The sequence below is a fragment of the Coregonus lavaretus genome, assembly GCF_964263955.1.
Source record: "Coregonus lavaretus genome assembly, chromosome: 16".
Lineage (NCBI taxonomy): Eukaryota > Metazoa > Chordata > Actinopteri > Salmoniformes > Salmonidae > Coregonus > Coregonus lavaretus.
Window position 1 is genome coordinate 46214154 of NC_140003.1, and position 19993 is coordinate 46234146.

Genomic DNA, 19993 nt, shown 5'->3' on the forward strand with positions numbered 1-19993 from the left:
TTGTCTGTCATAGTTGACGTGTACCTATGATGAAAATTACAGGCCTCTCTCATCTTTTTAAGTGGGAGAACATGCACAATTGGTGGCTGACTAAATACTTTTTCTCCCCACTGTACATAACTTTAGTTCAAAATACAGATACATTCCTGTTAATGTTTATTCTCATTCTCTTTTATTTCAGGGGGAGAAAGAAATGTCATATGAAGATGAACCGAGGTGGGACAACATTACTTCAGTTTTCAGTTTTGAAATGATGAAGGCCTCCATTTTCCACTTGTTATTGCACCCTTGCAGTACTACTCTGCACTACACTGTACCACCGTACTATAATCCTAATATTCTGAATTTTATGGTGATGGGGATTATTTTACAGTGGTGATTATTTATACAGTGGTGATTATTTATACAGTGGTGACTATTTTACAGTGGTGATTATTTATGCAGTGGTGATTATTTATGCAGTGGTGATTATTTGTACAGTGGTGATTATTTATACAGTGGTGACTATTTTACAGTGGTGATTATTTATACAGTGGTGATTATTTATACAGTGGTGATTATTTATACAGTGGTGACTATTTATACAGTGGTGATTATTTATGCAGTGGTGATTATTTATACAGTGGTGATTATTTATGCAGTGGTGATTAAATTTACAGTGGTGATTATTTATACAGTGGTGATTATTTATACAGTGGTGACTATTTATACAGTGGTGATTATTTATACAGTGGTGATTATTTATACAGTGGTGATTATTTATACAGTGGTGACTATTTTACAGTGGTGATTATTTATACAGTGGTGATTATTTATGCAGTGGTGATTATTTATACAGTGGTGATTATTTATGCAGTGGTGATTATTTATAAAGTGGCGATTATTTATACAGTGGTGATTATTTATGCAGTGGTGATTATTTATACAGTGGTGATTATTTATACAGTGGTGATTATTTATACAGTGGTGATTATTTATGCAGTGGTGATTTTTTATGAAGTGGTGACTATTTATACAGTGGTGATTATTTATGCAGTGGAGATTATTTATGCAGTGGTGATTATTTATGCAGTGGTGAATATTTATACAGTGGTGATTATTTTACAGTGGTGATTATTTATGCAGTGGTGATTATTTATACAGTGGTTATTATTTATGCAGTTGTGATTATTTATACAGTGGTGATTATTTATACAGTGGTGAATATTTATACAGTGGTGATTATTTTACAGTGGTGATTATTTATGCAGTGGTGATTATTTATACAGTGGTGATTATTTATGAAGTGATGACTATTTATGCAGTGGTGATTATTTATACAGTGGTGATTATTTATGCAGTGGTGACTATTTATGCAGTGGTGATTATTTATACAGTGGTGATTATTTATACAGTGTGATTATTTATACAGTGGTGATTATTAATGCAGTGGTGATTATTTATGCAGTGGTGATTATTTATGCAGTGGTGATTATTTATGCAGTGGTGATTATTTATGCAGTGGCGATTATTTATAAAGTGGTGATTATTTATACAGTGGTGATTATTTATGCAGTGGTGACTATTTATGCAGTGGCGATTATTTATACAGTGGTGATTACTTATACAGTGGTGACTATTTATGCAGTGGTTATTATTTATGCAGTGGTGATTATTTTACAGTGGTGATTATTTATGCAGTGGTTATTATTTATGCAGTGGTGATTATTTATACAGTGGTGATTATTTATACAGTGGTGACTATTTATGCAGTGGTGATTATTTATGCAGTGGTGATTATTTATACAGTGGTGATTATTTATACAGTGGTGACTATTTTACAGTGGTGATTATTTATGCAGTGGTGATTATTTATGCAGTGGTGACTATTTATGCAGTGGTGATTATTTATACAGTGGTGATTATTTATACAGTGGTGATTATTTATGCAGTGGTGACTATTTATGCAGTGGTGATTATTTATGCAGTGGTGATTATTTATATAGTGGTGATTATTTATGCAGTTGTGATTATTTATACAGTGGTGATTATTTATACAGTGGTGATTGTTTATGCATTGGTGATTATTTATGCAGTGGTGACTATTTATACAGTGGTGATTATTTATACAGTGGTGATTATTTTACAGTGGTGACTATTTATGCAGTGGTGATTATTTATGCAGTGGTGATTATTTATACAGTGGCGATTATTTATGCAGTTGTGATTATTTATACATTGGTGATTATTTATACAGTGGTGATTGTTTATGCAGTGGTGATTATTTATGCAGTGGTGACTATTTATACAGTTGTGATTATTTATACAGTGGTGATTATTTTACAGTGGTGATTATTTATGCAGAGGTGACTATTTATGCAGTGGTGATTATTTATACAGTGGCGATTATTTATACAGTGGTGATTATTTATGCAGTGGTGATTATTTATGCAGTGGTGATTATTTATACAGTGGTGATTATTTATACAGTGGTGATTATTTTTACAGTGGTGATTATTTTACAGTGGTGATTATTTATACAGTGGTGATTATTTATACAGTGGTGATTATTTTACAGTGGTGATTATTTATACAGTGGTGATTATTTATGCAGTGGTGACTATTTTACAGTGGTGATTATATATACAGTGGTGATTATTTATACAATTGTGATTATTTATGCAGTGGTGATTATTTATACAGTGGTGATTATTTTACAGTGGTGATTATTTTACAGTGGTGATTATTTATGCAGTGGTGATTATTTATACAGTGGTGATTATTTATGCAGTGGTGAATATTTATACAGTGGTGATTGTTTATGCAGTGGTGATTATTTATGCAGTGGTGACTATTTATACAGTGGTGATTATTTATACAGTGGTGATTATTTTACAGTGGTGATTATTTATGCAGAGGTGACTATTTATGCAGTGGTGATTATTTATACAGTGGTGATTATTTATACAGTGGTGATTATTTATGCAGTGGTGATTATTTATGCAGTGCTGATTATTTATACAGTGCTGATTATTTATACAGTGGTGATTATTTTTACAGTGGTGATTATTTTACAGTGGTGATTATTTATACAGTGGTGATTATTTATACAGTGGTGATTATTTATGCAGTGGTGATTATTTATGCAGTGGTGATTATTTATACAGTGGTGATTATTTATGCAGTGGTGATTATTTATACAGTGGTGATTATTTATGCAGTGGTGATTATTTATACAGTGGTGATTGTTTATACAGTGGTGATTATTTATACAGCGGTGATTATTTATGCAGTGGTGATTATTTATACAGTGGTGATTATTTCTACAGTGGTGATTATTTCTACAGTGGTGATTATTTATACAGTGGCGATTATTTATACAGTGGTGATTATTTTTACAGTGGTGATTATTTTACAGTGGTGATTATTTATGCAGTGGTGATTATTTATACAGTGGTGATTATTTTTACAGTGGTGATTATTTATACAGTGGTGATTATTTATACAGTGGTGATTATTTATACAGTGGTGATTATTTATGCAGTGGTGATTATTTATACAGTGGTGATTATTTATACAGTGGTGACTATTTATACAGTGGTGATTATTTATGCAGTGGTGATTATTTATACAGTGGTGATTATTTATGCAGTGGTGATTATTTATACAGTGGTGACTATTTATGCAGTGGTGATTATTTATACAGTGGTGATTATTTATACAGTGGTGATTATTTATACAGTGGTGATTATTTATGCAGTGGTGATTATTTATAAAGTGGCAATTATTTATACAGTGGTGATTATTTATGCAGTGGTGATTATTTATACAGTGGTGATTATTTATACAGTGGTGACTATTTATACAGTGGTGATTATTTATGCAGTGGTGATTATTTATGCAGTGGTGATTATTTATACAGTGGTGATTATTTATGCAGTGGTGATTATTTATACAGTGGTGATTATTTATGCAGTGGTGATTATTTATACAGTGGTGATTGTTTATACAGTGGTGATTATTTATACAGCGGTGATTATTTATGCAGTGGTGATTATTTATACAGTGGTGATTATTTCTACAGTGGTGATTATTTTACAGTGGTGATTATTTATACAGTGGCGATTATTTATACAGTGGTGATTATTTTTACAGTGGTGATTATTTTACAGTGGTGATTATTTATGCAGTGGTGATTATTTATACAGTGGTGATTATTTTCACAGTGGTGATTATTTATACAGTGGTGATTATTTATACAGTGGTGATTATTTATACAGTGGTGATTATTTATGCAGTGGTGATTATTTATACAGTGGTGATTATTTATACAGTGGTGACTATTTATACAGTGGTGATTATTTATGCTGTGGTGATTATTTATACAGTGGTGATTATTTATGCAGTGGTGATTATTTATACAGTGGTGACTATTTATGCAGTGGTGATTATTTATACAGTGGTGATTATTTATACAGTGGTGATTATTTATACAGTGGTGATTATTTATGCAGTGGTGATTATTTATAAAGTGGCAATTATTTATACAGTGGTGATTATTTATGCAGTGGTGATTATTTATACAGTGGTGATTATTTATACAGTGGTGACTATTTATACAGTGGTGATTATTTATGCAGTGGTGATTATTTATACAGTGGTGATTATTTATGCAGTGGTGATTATTTATACAGTGGTGACTATTTATGCAGTGGTGATTATTTATACAGTGGTGATTATTTATACAGTAGTGATTATTTATACAGTGGTGATTATTTATGCAGTGGTGATTATTTATGAAGTGGCAATTATTTATACAGTGGTGATTATTTATGCAGTGGTGATTATTTATACAGTGGTGATTATTTATACAGTGGTGATTATTTATACAGTGGTGATTATTTATGCAGTGGTGACTATTTTACAGTGGTGATTATTTATACAGTGGTGATTATTTATACAATTGTGATTATTTATGCAGTGGTGATTATTTATACAGTGGTGATTATTTATGCAGTGGTGATTATTTATACAGTGGTGATTATTTATGCAGTGGTGAATATTTATACAGTGGTGATTATTTATACAGTGGTGATTATTTATACAGTGGTGATTATTTATACAGTGGTGACTATTTATACAGTGGTGACTATTTTACAGTGGTGATTATTTATACAGTGGTGATTATTTATGCAGTGGTGATTATTTATACAGTGGTGATTATTTATGCAGTGGTGATTATTTATACAGTGGCGATTATTTATACAGTGGTGATTATTTATGCAGTGGTGATTATTTATACAGTGGTGATTATTTATGCAGTGGTGATTATTTATGCAGTGGTGATTATTTATGCAGTGGTGATTATTTATACAGTGGTGATTATTTATACAGTGGTGATTATTTATACAGTGGTGATTATTTATACAGTGGTGATTATTTATACAGTGGTGACTATTTTACAGTGGTGATTATTTATACAGTGGTGATTATTTATACAGTGGTGATTATTTATACAGTGGTGATTATTTATACAGTGGTGATTATTTATACAGTGGTGACTATTTATGCAGTGGTGATTATTTATACAGTGGTGATTATTTATACAGTGGTGACTATTTATGCAGTGGTGATTATTTATACAGTGGTGATTATTTATGCAGTGGTGATTATTTATGCAGTGGTGATTATTTATACAGTGGTGATTATTTATACAGTGGTGATTATTTTACAGTGGTGATTATTTATGCAGTGGTGATTATTTATACAGTGGTGATTATTTACACAGTGGTGATTATTTATACAGTGGTGATTATTTATGCAGTGGTGACTATTTATGCAGTGGTGATTATTTATGCAGTGGTGATTTTTTATACAGTGGTGATTATTTATGCAGTGGTGACTATTTATGCAGTGGTGACTATTTATACAGTAAATAGTGTGACATTTTGTTACACTTGGTGCAGTATAATTTTTTTTTTGGGGGGGGATACATTTTCTTGTTCCATGTACGCCAAATGATAGTTAGTTACTAACTAGAAAAACTGTGTAAAATGATCAATTTAGCCATGCATAAGTCTATCAAGAAATTAACCATTCATAATTGCATTGTTTTGTACTCCTGACATACCCCCAGCATGTTCCAAGACCAGCTGGCGGTGAAGGTCCGGCCTTTCATAGACTTAATAGATGACATGAGATCCATAGGGATAGATAAGGAGCTGCCACTGCCAACCATTGCTGTGGTGGGAGACCAGAGTTCAGGAAAGAGCTCTGTGCTTGAGACCCTTTCTGGGGTGGCGCTGCCCAGAGGGACTGGTGAGATTCTGTATTGTTTCCTGAATATACAAAAAAACAATTGAAATCTATATTAGCATTTTAAATGTCACGCCCAAATCACCCAAAGTCTCTGAAAGTGGTTGTTTAACTTAGACTTGATTTGGGCATTGACTAGTTTTTGGTTTGAAAATGCTGAAGTTGGCGATTTAGGACACTGGCAAGGTAAACAACCCTGAAGCAGGTTTTCACACTATCCTTGTCCATAGACAAGGTCAGGAAATATATACAGTACAATAGGACCACAGAGACACGGACATTGCTGAAATGTTTAGAATATTCAAATTAACTTGATAACCGCAGCAAACCTGTTAAATGCGTATTTACTGTACATGAGTTTTCTAACCATTTAGTGACACTGTAAATGTCTGACATGCTTTTAGATCATTAGAGCAACCTTGGTGTGTATGTAGCCTGCAGAAATGATATATTTATCATGCAATTCGTGTCCCGGTCCGTTATTGACTGTACTGTCATATTGTATTGTATTGATTGTTCTGTTATACAGTATAATGATCTGTCATTGGTACTTCCTTGTTTACAGGTATTGTCACCAGGTGCCCACTGCTACTTAAACTGTGTAATGACAGGTCAGTGAGATGGAAGGCTGTCATCTCATACGGAGGCAAATTCAGTTCTGATTTTGACGAACCCTCAGAAGTCGTGAGACACGTTGAACAAGGTCAGATGGGAACGAACACACACACACACACACACACACACACGCACACGCACACACACACACACACACGCACACACACACACACACACGCACACACACACACACACACGCACACACACGCACACACACACACACGCACACACATTATTTTATACTGTATATTAACCAGTGGAGGCTCCTCAGAGGAGGAATGGGAGGACATTGACTTCAATACAAAACCTAGGGGGCTCATGGTTCTCACCCACTTCCATAGACTTACAAAGCAATTTTGACAACTTCCGGAGGACGTCCTCCAACCTATCAGAGCTCTTGCAACATGAACTAACATGTTGTCCACCCAATTAAAGGATCAGAGAATTAATCTAGAACTGAAAGCATAAGCTACAGCTAGCTAGCACTGCTATACATAAAATGTGGTGAGTAGTTGACTAGAAGAGAGAAAAACAATAGTTGAACAGTTTGCAACAAATTAATTTCTTCAGAAATTAAGGAGAAAACTATCTACATTTCATTTTTACTTACTTAACTAGCTAATTCAGCTAGCTATTTATTTAATTTTTTGTCATTTAGCAGACGCTCTTATCCAGAGCGACATACAGGATCAATTAGGGTTAAATGCCTTGCTCAAGGGCACATCGGCAGTATTTTCACCTAGTCGGCTCGGGGATTAGAACCAGCGACCTTTTGGTTACTGGCACAGCACTCTTAACCACTAAGCTACCTGCCGCTTTAGTGTAGCCTACTCAAACACCAGGCTCAAACAGAGAGGGATGCTATGTTAGCTAGCTGGCTATGGCTATCCAACACAGGAACTCTTCCAAGTCAAGGTAAGCTTTTTTGTTTAATTCGTTTTTAGCCACTGTCTCTGAAACACTGCCTGTGTCACTGCTAAACTGCTTGCTGCTGACTGAAAACTGGACTGCATCATTGTAGCAGCTGATGTGTTGTGCCCCTAAGTCTACAAGCGAAGGGAAAAGGTGAGAGGTGGAGAGTGCGTATATGGGAGAAGGAATTATCCATACAATGATCAAAGGGATCATGCTGTTTGTATTTTGCTGCTATGAAAGTGAACTGTGATTGCGTGTGATCAGGGGTGTATTCATTCCACCAATTATGTTGAAAAATGTTTCTTAAACGGAATCAAACGGATTGAAAAAGGGACAAACATACCTGAATTTGTCCAATAGAAACTCTCGTTTGCAACTGTTGGACTAATGATTACACCCTAGATCAGTTAGATGCAGGCAAGAGTGTGCAAGGCGGTATTGAATGTGTCAATGTCTGTCACCTTGATTACAAAAACGTCTCTCGACTTATGTTGTAAACTTTCATTTGTAGGCTAGGTTGTAGCAACCTCACGATGGGTATAGGGAAACTTAGAGTATGATATAGTAGCCTAAACCTATCGATGTGACATTGAGCTGGGTGAATGGAATACGAATGTCAGTCATCCAATATGCTGTAATAGAAATAAGGCCTTGCTCATTAAAAAAATAAAAATATTCTCCCTTATCTTAAACGGCCCCCGACCGCCACTGACATTGACATATCTATTCTTTTTTTTGGTGGAAAAGTTGATATGGTATTTACCATAGACAACTACAGAATACATTATACATAATAATAAGAGTTCTGTTGGGGTATAAATCAGTTAATAAACTCATCTGTTTTTTCATCAATATTTGAATTGATTTAACAGCTCAGAACACGTTAGCTGGAAAGGGAGTGGGGATATGTGAAGACCTGATCACTCTACAGATCACATCCTCCACGGTGTGTGATCTCAGTCTGATTGACCTACCTGGGATCACCAGGGTAGCTGTGAAAGGACAACCAGATGACATTGGAGCCCAAGTAAGTCTAATGTTAAGAGTGTATAGCTTTTGGACTTTTGTCCAGTACATTGCTTGGTTATCTCATGGCTATTGGTTCTCATCTCATGATACACTAATGATGAATTGTTTTAGCCGGGTGTAAAGAATTTTTACCATAATTGCTAGAAAGGTAGCTATGATGGTTGAAGCTGGTGAAAGGTACTTTGAATGTGTTGGCTTTGAAGAAGGTTAAGCTTCAGAACCATGAAAAACAGAGTGCCCCACACAGGGCTATATCACGGTAACAAGCGGTCGGCTACCCTCTTGTGGATGAATCAAATAACTCGGTCAAAGGCTTGCATCCTGACTGTCTGTCACATTCTTCTTCCTTTTTTTGCTAGATCAATAATCTCATTACAAAATACATCAAGAATAAGAGAACCATTATTTTGGTGGTGGTACCATGTAATGTTGACATAGCAACAACAGAGGCCCTGAAAATGGCACAAGAAGTGGATCCTGAAGGCACAAGAACTCTGGGTAAAGAAATTATATAGATACATGTATTTTTTTATAGGGTTTATGTATTAGCAGTTATCATCATGCTTTTCATTTGTCTTCAAGCCATTCTGACAAAGCCAGACCTGATAGACCCGGGAGCAGAGAAGAATGTGTTGGAAATTGTCCACAATAGAGTCATCGTTCTCAATATGGGCTATGTCATTGTGAAATGTCGTGGTCAGAAGCAAATTGATGAAAACATGTCCATAGCTCGTGCGATTGAGGATGAATTGGAATTCTTCCAAAATCATGAACACTTCAGGTAAAATGTGTTCTTGCCATGTGTTAAGTGAACTAGCATCTTTGTTTTTGATGGCTTCACATCTGAAAATGTTCAGGGCCACAAACTGTATGTTTCAGGATTTTATGAAAAGTATATTTTCCCACATATCCACTGAGAGTAGTTCCATATAGTATTGATGAATGGTATTTTCTTCTGAGTCCCAGGCCTTTTTATTGCTCACTCACCTCCCTTCTCTTACATTTCTACATATAGGACTTTTTAACATTCAAAATCAAATAGCTAAATGATCCTTTGTGTGATCATCTTTAAACAATTCCACAAGTTAATTTAGCTCATGCACATATCTCAAGCTTAAACAGACAGATTTTGATGGGGATTATTTTATTATGTTAATTAGATTTCCATGGGGGCGCGACCATTGTAGGCCAAGGGGTTAACTGACATTTGTATTTGACATTTTTTATACCATTTTCGGGATGAAATACTGTGTTTGTTAAATTTCTCTTCATTTTAATGTATAGACCCCTCTTGCATCAGGAGAAGGCAACCACCAAGTGCCTAGCCACTAAGCTCACCAATGCCCTGGTCAGACAGATCAAGGTTAGTCCAACCACATACCCTATGATTATCTGTTTCCAGTGCACACTGGAAAACATGTGGTCTGGTACCTATTAACTTGTTGCATGTTTGCTCCTGGTCAGAAATACCTGCCCCAGATGTCAGAGAAGATAAAGGAGCAGCTGGCGGACGTAAAGATTGCATTGAGTAAAATAGAGTGTGGGCCTCCCCTGGAACCTGCAGAGAAGAGAAAGTACCTCATTCAGGTGAGTCAATTTTTCACCTTTCCATCTTTCAGCTTCGTAAACGGCTTCTTTTCTACAAAATTGCCATACAAATGTATGATGTAAGGTTTGGAAGCCACACTGTTGCACAGTAGTCCAGGTGTGTTATTGTCATGGTTTGGTAAATTGTCAGGAGAATGTCCTTGGAGACAAAGTCTGTTTCTATCACTCCTATAGACAGTAAAGGCATCAACTCTGTTGCACATCCTCTGCCAATTGGATTGGTCAGATTTGCAACACAGCTGTAAGAGTAGAACCACTGTCCAGAAAGACAAATAAAACAGCATCAAAACTTTCTCCACTCTCCCACTTCCTCCACACTCCTTCCTTAATTTCCCACTGATTATGTTTGTCACCAAGTTAAACAATACTTTGCCTTGACAGCTGATCTTGCAAAAACACTTGGACACACCAGTGTAAGATAGTTCTTGCTTAATATCTGTAGATGACGCAAGGATGGATGGGTCTTGTGGAGCCATCTCATAAAACAGTAATCTAAAAGGACTAAATATGAAACATTTAAACAGGTAGGTGTTATTTTGTTATGTTTCCTTCTTCAGGTCATAACAGAGTTCAATGAGCAGATTACCCAACTGTCCACAGGGGATATTATCGTTGGGGAAAATCTATTTGAGCTCATGCGAAAGGCATTTATAGACTGGATGGAATGTCTGAAATATGACAAATCAAAATGTAGGTACAATTTTGAATAGACAGGATATTGCTCACCAACTAAATATTTATGTTTCCTAATATCCCTAATATTTACTGATATAATTATGATACTACTAATAGTTATGTCATACAATAGTGATTATAATCCATTATATCTCCAATAAATTATTAACATTGTTTTCCTCAATTTAGACAACGAGGAAGTGCAAAAAGTGGTCAATGAATATGACAAGGAACACAGGGGAAGCGAGCTGCCTGGTTTCAGTAACTACAGGGTATTTCAACATGTTGTTCAGAAACTAGTGGCTAAACTTAAGGATCCAGCTATGGCGACACTAGAGAAAATCAGAGGTAAGTGACCAAAAGCCCTAGGTTTGATGTGATTTTCTAAAAGCCCCTTTATTGAACATCATGCATGGGTCTCTATTGTACTTCTGACAAGACAAACATGCCTATTATATTAAGCAGTAAGCACTCAAGAAAGCAAGTATTGGTGAATCACACCCCCATCCACATCGACAGGGCTGAAGTGGGCGGGTCGAGAGCATTAAGTTCCTCGGTGTCCAAATCACTAATGACTTTAAATGGTCCACACAAGCGCACACTTGTTAAGAAGGCAAGACAGCGCCTCTCCCCCTCAGGAGGTTAAAAAAGGTTTGGCATAAGAAGGCAAGACAGAGCCTCTCCCCGTCAGGAGGTTAAAAAAGGTTTGGCATAAGAAGGCAAGACAGCGCCTCTCCCCATCAGGAGGTTAAAAAGGTTTGGCATAAGAAGGCAAGACAGCGCCTCTCCCCCTCAGGAGGTTAAAAAAGGTTTGGCATGGGCCCTCAAATCTTCAAACAGTTCTACAGCTGCACCACTGAGAGCATCTTGACTAGCTGCATCACCGCTTGGTATGGCAACAGCGCCACCCTCCATCGCATGGCGCTACAGAGGGTGGTGCGGATAGCCCAGTACATTGTTGGCGTTGAGCTCCGTGCCATCCAGGACCTCTATAGCAGGCGGTGTGAAAGGAAGGCCCGGAAAATTGTTAAAGACCCCAGCCACCCAAGCCATAGACTGTTCTCTCTGCTTCTGCACGGCAAGCGACTCCTGAACAGGCTCCTGAACAGCTTCTATCCCCAAGCCATAAGACTGCTAAACAGATAACAGAATGGCTACCAGACAATCTGAGTTGACCCCTGTATTTATTTGTATAGTTTCACTGTCTCTATGCACACTCACAGAACTCTACAGACGCACACACACTGTCGCTCCCACACACACACACACACACTCACTTAATTTGCTAAAACACATAATATCCACACACATTTATACTGACTCTAAACACAAACACTCACATGTATTCATCATATACACAGCTGCTACTCTGTTTATCATATACAATGGGGAAAAAAAGTATTTAGTCAGCCACCAATTGTGCAAGTTCTCCCACTTAAAAAGATGAAAGAGGCCTGTAAGTTTCATCATAGGTACACGTCAACTATGACAGACAAAATGAGAGAAAAAAAACCCAGAAAATCACATCGTAGGATTTTTTATGAATTTATTTGCAAATTATGGTGGAAAATAAGTATTTGGTCAATAACAAAAGTTTCTCAATACTTTGTTATATACCCTTTGTTGGCAATGACACAGGTCAAACGTTTTCTGTAAGTCTTCACAAGGTTTTCACACACTGTTGCTGTTATTTTGGCCCATTCCTCCATGTAGATCTCCTCTAGAGCAGTGATGTTTTGGGGCTGTCGCTGGGCAACACGGACTTTCAACTCCCTCCAAAGATTTTCTATGGGGTTGAGATCTGGAGACTGGCTAGGCCACTCCAGGACCTTGAAATGCTTCTTACGAAGCCACTCCTTCGTTGCCCGGGCGGTGTGTTTGGGATCATTGTCATGCTGAAAGACCCAGCCACGTTTCATCTTCAATGCCCTTGCTGATGGAAGGAGGTTTTCACTCAAAATCTCACGATACATGGCCCCATTCATTCTTTCCTTTACACGGATCAGTCATCCTGGTCCCTTTGCAGAAAAACAGCCCCAAAGCATGATGTTTCCACCCCCATGCTTCACAGTAGGTATGGTGTTCTTTGGATGCAACTCAGCATTCTTTGTCCTCCAAACACAACGAGTTGAGTTTTTACCAAAAAGTTATATTTTGATTTCATCTGACCATATGACATTCTCCCAATCCTCTTCTGGATCATCCAAATGCACTCTAGCAAACTTCAGACGGGCCTGGACATGTACTGGCTTAAGCAGGGGGACACGTCTGGCACTGCAGGATTTGAGTCCCTGGCGGTTTAGTGTGTTACTGATGGTAGGCTTTGTTACTTTGGTCCCAGCTCTCTGCAGGTCATTCACTAGGTCCCCCCGTGTGGTTCTGGGATTTTTGCTCACCATTCTTGTGATCATTTTGACCCCACGGGGTGAGCTCGTGAGCCCCAGATCAAGGGAGATTATCAGTGGTATTGTATGTCTTCCATTTCCTAATAATTGCTCCCACAGTTGATTTCTTCAAACCAAGCTGCTTACCTATTGCAGATTCAGTCTTCCCAGCCTGGTGCAGGTCTACAATTTTGTTTCTGGTGTCCTTTGACAGCTCTTTGGTCTTGGCCATAGTGTAGTTTGGAGTGTGACTGTTTGAGTTTGTGGACAGGTGTGTTTTATACTGATAACAAGTTCAAACAGGTGCCATTAATACAGGTAACGAGTGGAGGACAGAGGAGCCTCTTAAAGAAGAAGTTACAGGTCTGTGAGAGCCAGAAATCTTGCTTGTTTGTAGGTGACCAAATACTTATTTTCCACCATAATTTGCAAATAAATTCATTAAAAATCATACAATGTGATTTTCTGGAGAAAAAAAATCTCAATTTGTCTGTCATAGTTGATGTGTACCTATGATGAAACTTACAGGCCTCTCCCATCTTTTTAAGTGGGAGAACTTGCACAATTGGTGGCTGACTAAATACTTTTATTCCCCACTGTATTCTGATGCCTAGTTACCTTACCCCTATACATATCCACCTCTATCACGCCAGTATCCCTGTCACCTTACCCCTATACATATCTACCTCCATCACTCCAGTATCCCTGTCCCCTTACCCCTATACATATCTACCTCCATCACTCCAGTATCCCTGTCCCCTTACCCCTATACATATCTACCTCCATCACTCCAGTATCCCTGTCACCTTACCCCTATACATATCTACCTCTATCACTCCAGTATCCCTGTCACCTTATCCCTATACATATCTACCTCCATCACTCCAGTATCCCTGTCACCTTACCCCTATACATATCTACCTCCATCACTCCAGTATCCCTGTCCCCTTATCCCTATACATATCTACCTCCATCACTCCAGTATCCCTGTCACCTTACCCCTATACATATCTACCTCTATCACTCCAGTATCCCTGTCCCCTTATCCCTATACATATCTACCTCCATCACTCCAGTATCCCTGTCCCCTTACCCCTATACATATCTACCTCCATCACTCCAGTATCCCTGTCCCCTTACCCCTATACATATCTACCTCCATCACTCCAGTATCCCTGTCCCCTTACCCCTATACATATCTACCTCCATCACTCCAGTATCCCTGTCCCCTTACCCCTATACATATCTACCTCCATCACTCCAGTATCCCTGTCCCCTTACCCCTATACATATCTACCTCTATCACGCCAGTATCCCTGTCACCTTACCCCTATACATATCTACCTCTATCACTCCAGTATCCCTGTCCCCTTACCCCTATACATATCTACCTCCATCACTCCAGTATCCCTGTCCCCTTACCCCTATACATATCTACCTCCATCACTCCAGTATCCCTGTCCCCTTACCCCTATACATATCTACCTCCATCACTCCAGTATCCCTGTCCCCTTACCCCTATACATATCTACCTCTATCACTCCAGTATCCCTGTCCCCTTACCCCTATACATATCTACCTCCATCACTCCAGTATCCCTGTCACCTTACCCCTATACATATCCACCTCCATCACTCCAGTATCCCTGTCCCCTTACCCCTATACATATCTACCTCCATCACTCCAGTATCCCTGCACGTTGTAAATATGGTATTAGAACTGACCCTGGAACTGACCTTCTATGTCGTTTCTTACTTCTCATCTTGAGTTTAGAGCTTGCAAGAAAGACATTTAATTGTACGTGTGCACGTGACATTAAAACTTTAATTGACTAAATAAGATAGTTCACCCAAATGTTTCATACTTCGTGTCCAAATGATCCTAATGTATCTCAAATTGATTGTGTAACTCAATTAAGTTACTTATTGATTATTTGGACATATTCTACACATTCTAATATTGGGACTATTTACTTACTAATTTTGTAATTTGGCTGAACTACCCCTTTAAATAAAAACATTTTGTGGACTCTCTTTACCAAATTCATTTGTTTTTGTTTTTCAGAAATGGTGCAGAAGCAATTTGATCAATTGTCCAGAGAGAGCTTTAAGAATTTTCCTTATCTTCAAAAGTTCTCAACGGTAATTAAAATAGTAAATTGTTAAGCACTCTGAAATGATAATCTTACAATTCTGTATTCTGTGATTTTAGCCTGAATTGGAAATCTTACGAGGTTAGTGGGACTAACAAGAAGGCGGGAAAACATGAGGCAAAGTAGCACTTAAAAATCACAATATTTTTTTAGGAGGAATTCAAATTTACAGGTTGTCCTTTGTAGGATTGTAGCCTGAAATGTTCAAAATAAAACACCACAAGATACTTAGAGCATGTCGAACTTAACTTTTATCTGAAATATTAACAGTATTATACTGCCTCTCTGCATCCAAGGTTCTTTATGTGCTCATGATATCTTAATCTTTGTATAAACTCATAGATGAACATTGAAAGAATCCAGGAAGATCAGTCAAAAATAGTGAAGGAGAGGATCAAGGAGCAGTTTGAGATGGAGATGCAGGTCTACACACAGGATGAAATCTTCAACAAGTATAATCTTGAGGAGGGGGAAACAACAGACGACTCAGACGAGGAAACAACAGACAACTCAGAGCACGACACCAGGAGCAAGTACCCTGGGCTGCTCAAGTCATACTATGAGGTACAATGCAACACAAGTACCCAGGGCTGCTCAAGTCATACTATGAGGTACAATGCAACACAAGTACTGTAAAGTATTTTTACTTAAAGAGAGTAGGAGGAGAAGTTCCAGAAATAAAATGTAATTAACTAAAACCTGACATACAGCGGGCAGGTTATGTACAGCGCGCAGGTTATGTACAGCGGGCAGGTTATGTACAGATGGCAGGTTATGTACAGCTGGCAGGTTATGTACAGCTGGCAGGTTATGTACAGCTGGCAGGTTATGTACAGTGCCTTGCAAAAGTATTCATCCCCAGTGTTTTTTTCCTATTTTGTTGCATTACAACCTGTAATTTAAATTGATTTTTATTTGGATTTCATGTAATTGACATACACAAAATAGTCAAAATTGGTGAAGTGAAATGAAACAAATAACTTTTTTCAAGAAATTCGAAAAAATAAATAACGGACAAGAGGTGCGTGCGTATGTATTCACCCCCTTTGCTATGAAGCACGTAAATAAGATCTGGTCTAACCAAACCAATAGTCACATAATTAGTTAAATAAAGTCCACCTGTGTGCAATCTAAGTGTCACAGTATATATACACCTGTTCTGAAAGGCCCCAGAGTCTGTAACACCACTGAGCAAGGGGCACCACCAAGCAAGCGACACCATGAAGACCAAGGAGCTCTCCAAACAGGTCAGGGAAAAAGTTGCGGAGAAGTACAGATAAGGGTTGGGTTATTTAAAAAATATCCGAAACTTTGAGCATCCGACGGAGCACCATTAAAAATCCATTATTCAAAAATTGAAAGAATATGGCACCACAACAAACCTGCCAAGAGAGGGCCGACAATCAAAACTCACGGACCAGGCAGGGAGGGCATTAAACAGAGAGGCAACAAAGAGATTAAAGATACCCAGCTGCAAAGCTCCACAGCGGAGATTGGAGTATCTGTCCATAGGACCACTTTAAGCAGTACACTCCACAGACCTGGGCTTTACGGAAGAGTGGCCAGAAAAAAGCCATTGCTTAAAGAAAGAAATAAGCAAACACGTTTGGTGTTCACCAAAAGGCATGTGGGAGACTTCCCAAACATATGGAAGAAAGTATTCTTGTCAGATGAGACTAAAATTGAGCTTTTCGGTCATCAAGGAAAACGTTATGTCTGGTGCAAACCCAACACCTCTCATCACCCCGAGAACACCATCCCCACAGTGAAGCATGGTGGTGGCAATATCATGCTGTGGGGATGTTTTTTCATCGACAGGGACTGGAAAACTGGTCAGAATTGAAGGAATGATGGATGGCGCTAAAAACAGGGAAACCTCTTGAGGGAAACCTGTTTCAGTCTTCCAGAGATTTGAGACTGGGACAGAGGTTCACCTTCCAGCAGGACAATGACCCTAAGCATTCTGCTAAAGCAACACTCGAGTGGTTTAAGGGGAAACATTTAAGTGTCTTGGAATGGCCTAGTCAAAGCCCAGACCTCAATCCAATTGAGAATCTGTGGTACGACTTAAAGATTGCTGTACACCAGCGGAACCCATCCAACTTGAAGGAGCTGGAGCAGTTTTGCCTTTAAGAATGGGCAAACATCCCAGTGGCTAGATGTGCCAAGCTTATAGAGACATAAACCAAGAGTCTTGCAGCTGTGATTGCTGCAAAAGGTGGCTCTACAAAGTATTGACTTTCGGGGGGTGAATAGTTACGCACGCTCAAGTTCTGTTTTTTTGTCTAATTTATTTTTTTGTTTCATAATAACAAATATTTTGCATCTTCAAAGTGGTAGGCATGTTGTGTAAATCAAATGATACAAACCCCACAAAAATCAATTTTTATTCCAGGTTGTAAGGCAACAAAATAGGAAAAATGCCAATGGGGATGAATACTTTCGCAAGCCAATGTAGCGTACTTATCGACAAACTTTCTCATCAGGGTCTTCCACAAATTTGGGGAGATCTCAACGTGTATGTATGGACTACAGCTAGCTCTGGTACCCCAGAGACAGATTAGAGATTGGACACTGAGGTTTCTGCATCAAATCAAATCTATTGTATTCATCACATACACAGTTTACAGCTGGTATAAAAGGTGCAGCGAAATGCTTATGTGCTAGCTCCCTCAACAATGCAGTACCGTGCTGATATACCGTGTGTTATAGGGAAATAATGCACGCTCTAGAATGCCCTTCAAGCCAATCAGAAATTATTATTCAACAATGCCATGGTATATTCAATAATAACATTATGATGTATTTACATTACACAGTATAATAAAAAATGTCCATATGGCAGCCATGTTTACTCCCGATGGGCAATATTGACCAATAGCTGTGTAACTGAAAGTCTACAATTAGAATTTGAATCCACATACTTGTCATGAATGGATAAATAGAATGTTCAATGGCGTCCGTTCTAAAAGTTAGCCCAACTCTCTATGTACAGTATATAGCTCTGCTCCAGCCTGTACAACTAATCCTTGACATCATCAATGGGCATGATCAGATCTCTCATGAATGCTTTTTTGACAAATCTTTCAAACATGAATTGTTGTGGCAGGGTTGCTTTATGGTATATTGCATTTTGCGTACCAATCCAACTCTGAAGTCTATATGTTCACCTTGCTGAACCTTGGTTGCCGTTTGGCAATATTTTGATTGCCTTGTGGCCAACTCATCACTTCGGGACCTCACGCTCCCTCCCACCTCACCTCTCTCACCTCTTTCACCTCTCTCACCTCTCTCACAGATTGTGGTGCAAAGACTGGCTGACCAGGTGCCCATGCTGATCCGTTACTTCATCCTCAAGCAGTCAGCCAAGATTGTGTGCAGTGAAATGCTGGATCTGCTGCACAGAGACAACACTGATGACGTCCTACAGGAGGACTTGGAGATCGGACACTATCGTGCAAAGTTGCAGGCCCAAGCGGACCGCCTTTTACTGGCCAATGACAAAGTCAGCAGCCTCTGAGAGGGTGACGCCTAGACAGTTACAAAATTCAGAGATGTTGCCAAAAAAAGAAACAGTTTAATTAACTGCTGGATCAGTGTCCCAAAATCGGGACAGTTGCTGCTCAATATGCAATATTTGACTAGAATGTCGTTGTTAACAACAGCCAACTTTCTGGGACATAGACATGTCTTGTATCGTCAGAAAGCTTAAATTATTGTTAATCTAACTGCTGTGTCCAATTTACAATAGCTATTACAGTGGGAACAATTTAATTCGTTTTAGAAAAGGCTGTAACGCAGGGTTCTTCAATTCCGGACCTGGAGGGCCGAAACAATTCTGTTTTTTATTTCTACCTGGTAGTTAATTGCACTCACCTGGTGTCCCAGGTCTGAATTAGCCCCTGATTAGAAGGAGAGGATTAAAAACAGAGGTGTTTCGGCCCTCCAGGACCGGAATTGAAGAACCCTGCTGTAACGTAACAAATTCAAGGGGGTCTCAATACTTTCCGAATGCATTCGGACTGTATTATAAGTGTGTCAATAATATAAATACCTGAGAAAACTGTAAATCTACACTGAGCTGTATAGGTGTGTATTCTGGGGCCAATCTAAGAAAAGGCTTCATTTGAATCCAGCTATCTCTATACCTATTATCAGAGGGAGGGGGACCTCTATCCATGATCTTGACCAGATAGACAGATCACCTGCAGATGATGGAGAACCTTATAACTCTCCAGAGCTGTAACCAGGGTTTGAGTTTTACTGAGGTCTGGAAGGACATTGATTTACGGCATTTCTATTCAATAAAAACACATTCAAA

At 38.3% G+C, this 19993-nt stretch overlaps 1 protein-coding gene across 1 annotated transcript; it reads left to right on the plus strand.

The window, feature by feature from the left end:
- Positions 1-5887: 5887 nt before the first annotated feature.
- Positions 5888-19429, plus strand: LOC311143865 (interferon-induced GTP-binding protein Mx-like; the record flags this gene model as incomplete). The annotated part of the gene is made up of 13 exons (XM_084179738.1): positions 5888-5895; positions 6116-6297; positions 6860-6997; positions 8697-8851; positions 9213-9351; positions 9436-9634; positions 10138-10216; positions 10318-10440; positions 11019-11151; positions 11326-11484; positions 15585-15661; positions 16015-16236; positions 18971-19429. 13 exons carry the CDS (start codon positions 5888-5890, stop codon positions 19190-19192), a joined length of 1836 nt encoding a protein of 611 aa, XP_084035864.1. The 3' UTR covers positions 19193-19429.
- Between the last annotated feature and the right edge of the window lie 564 nt (positions 19430-19993).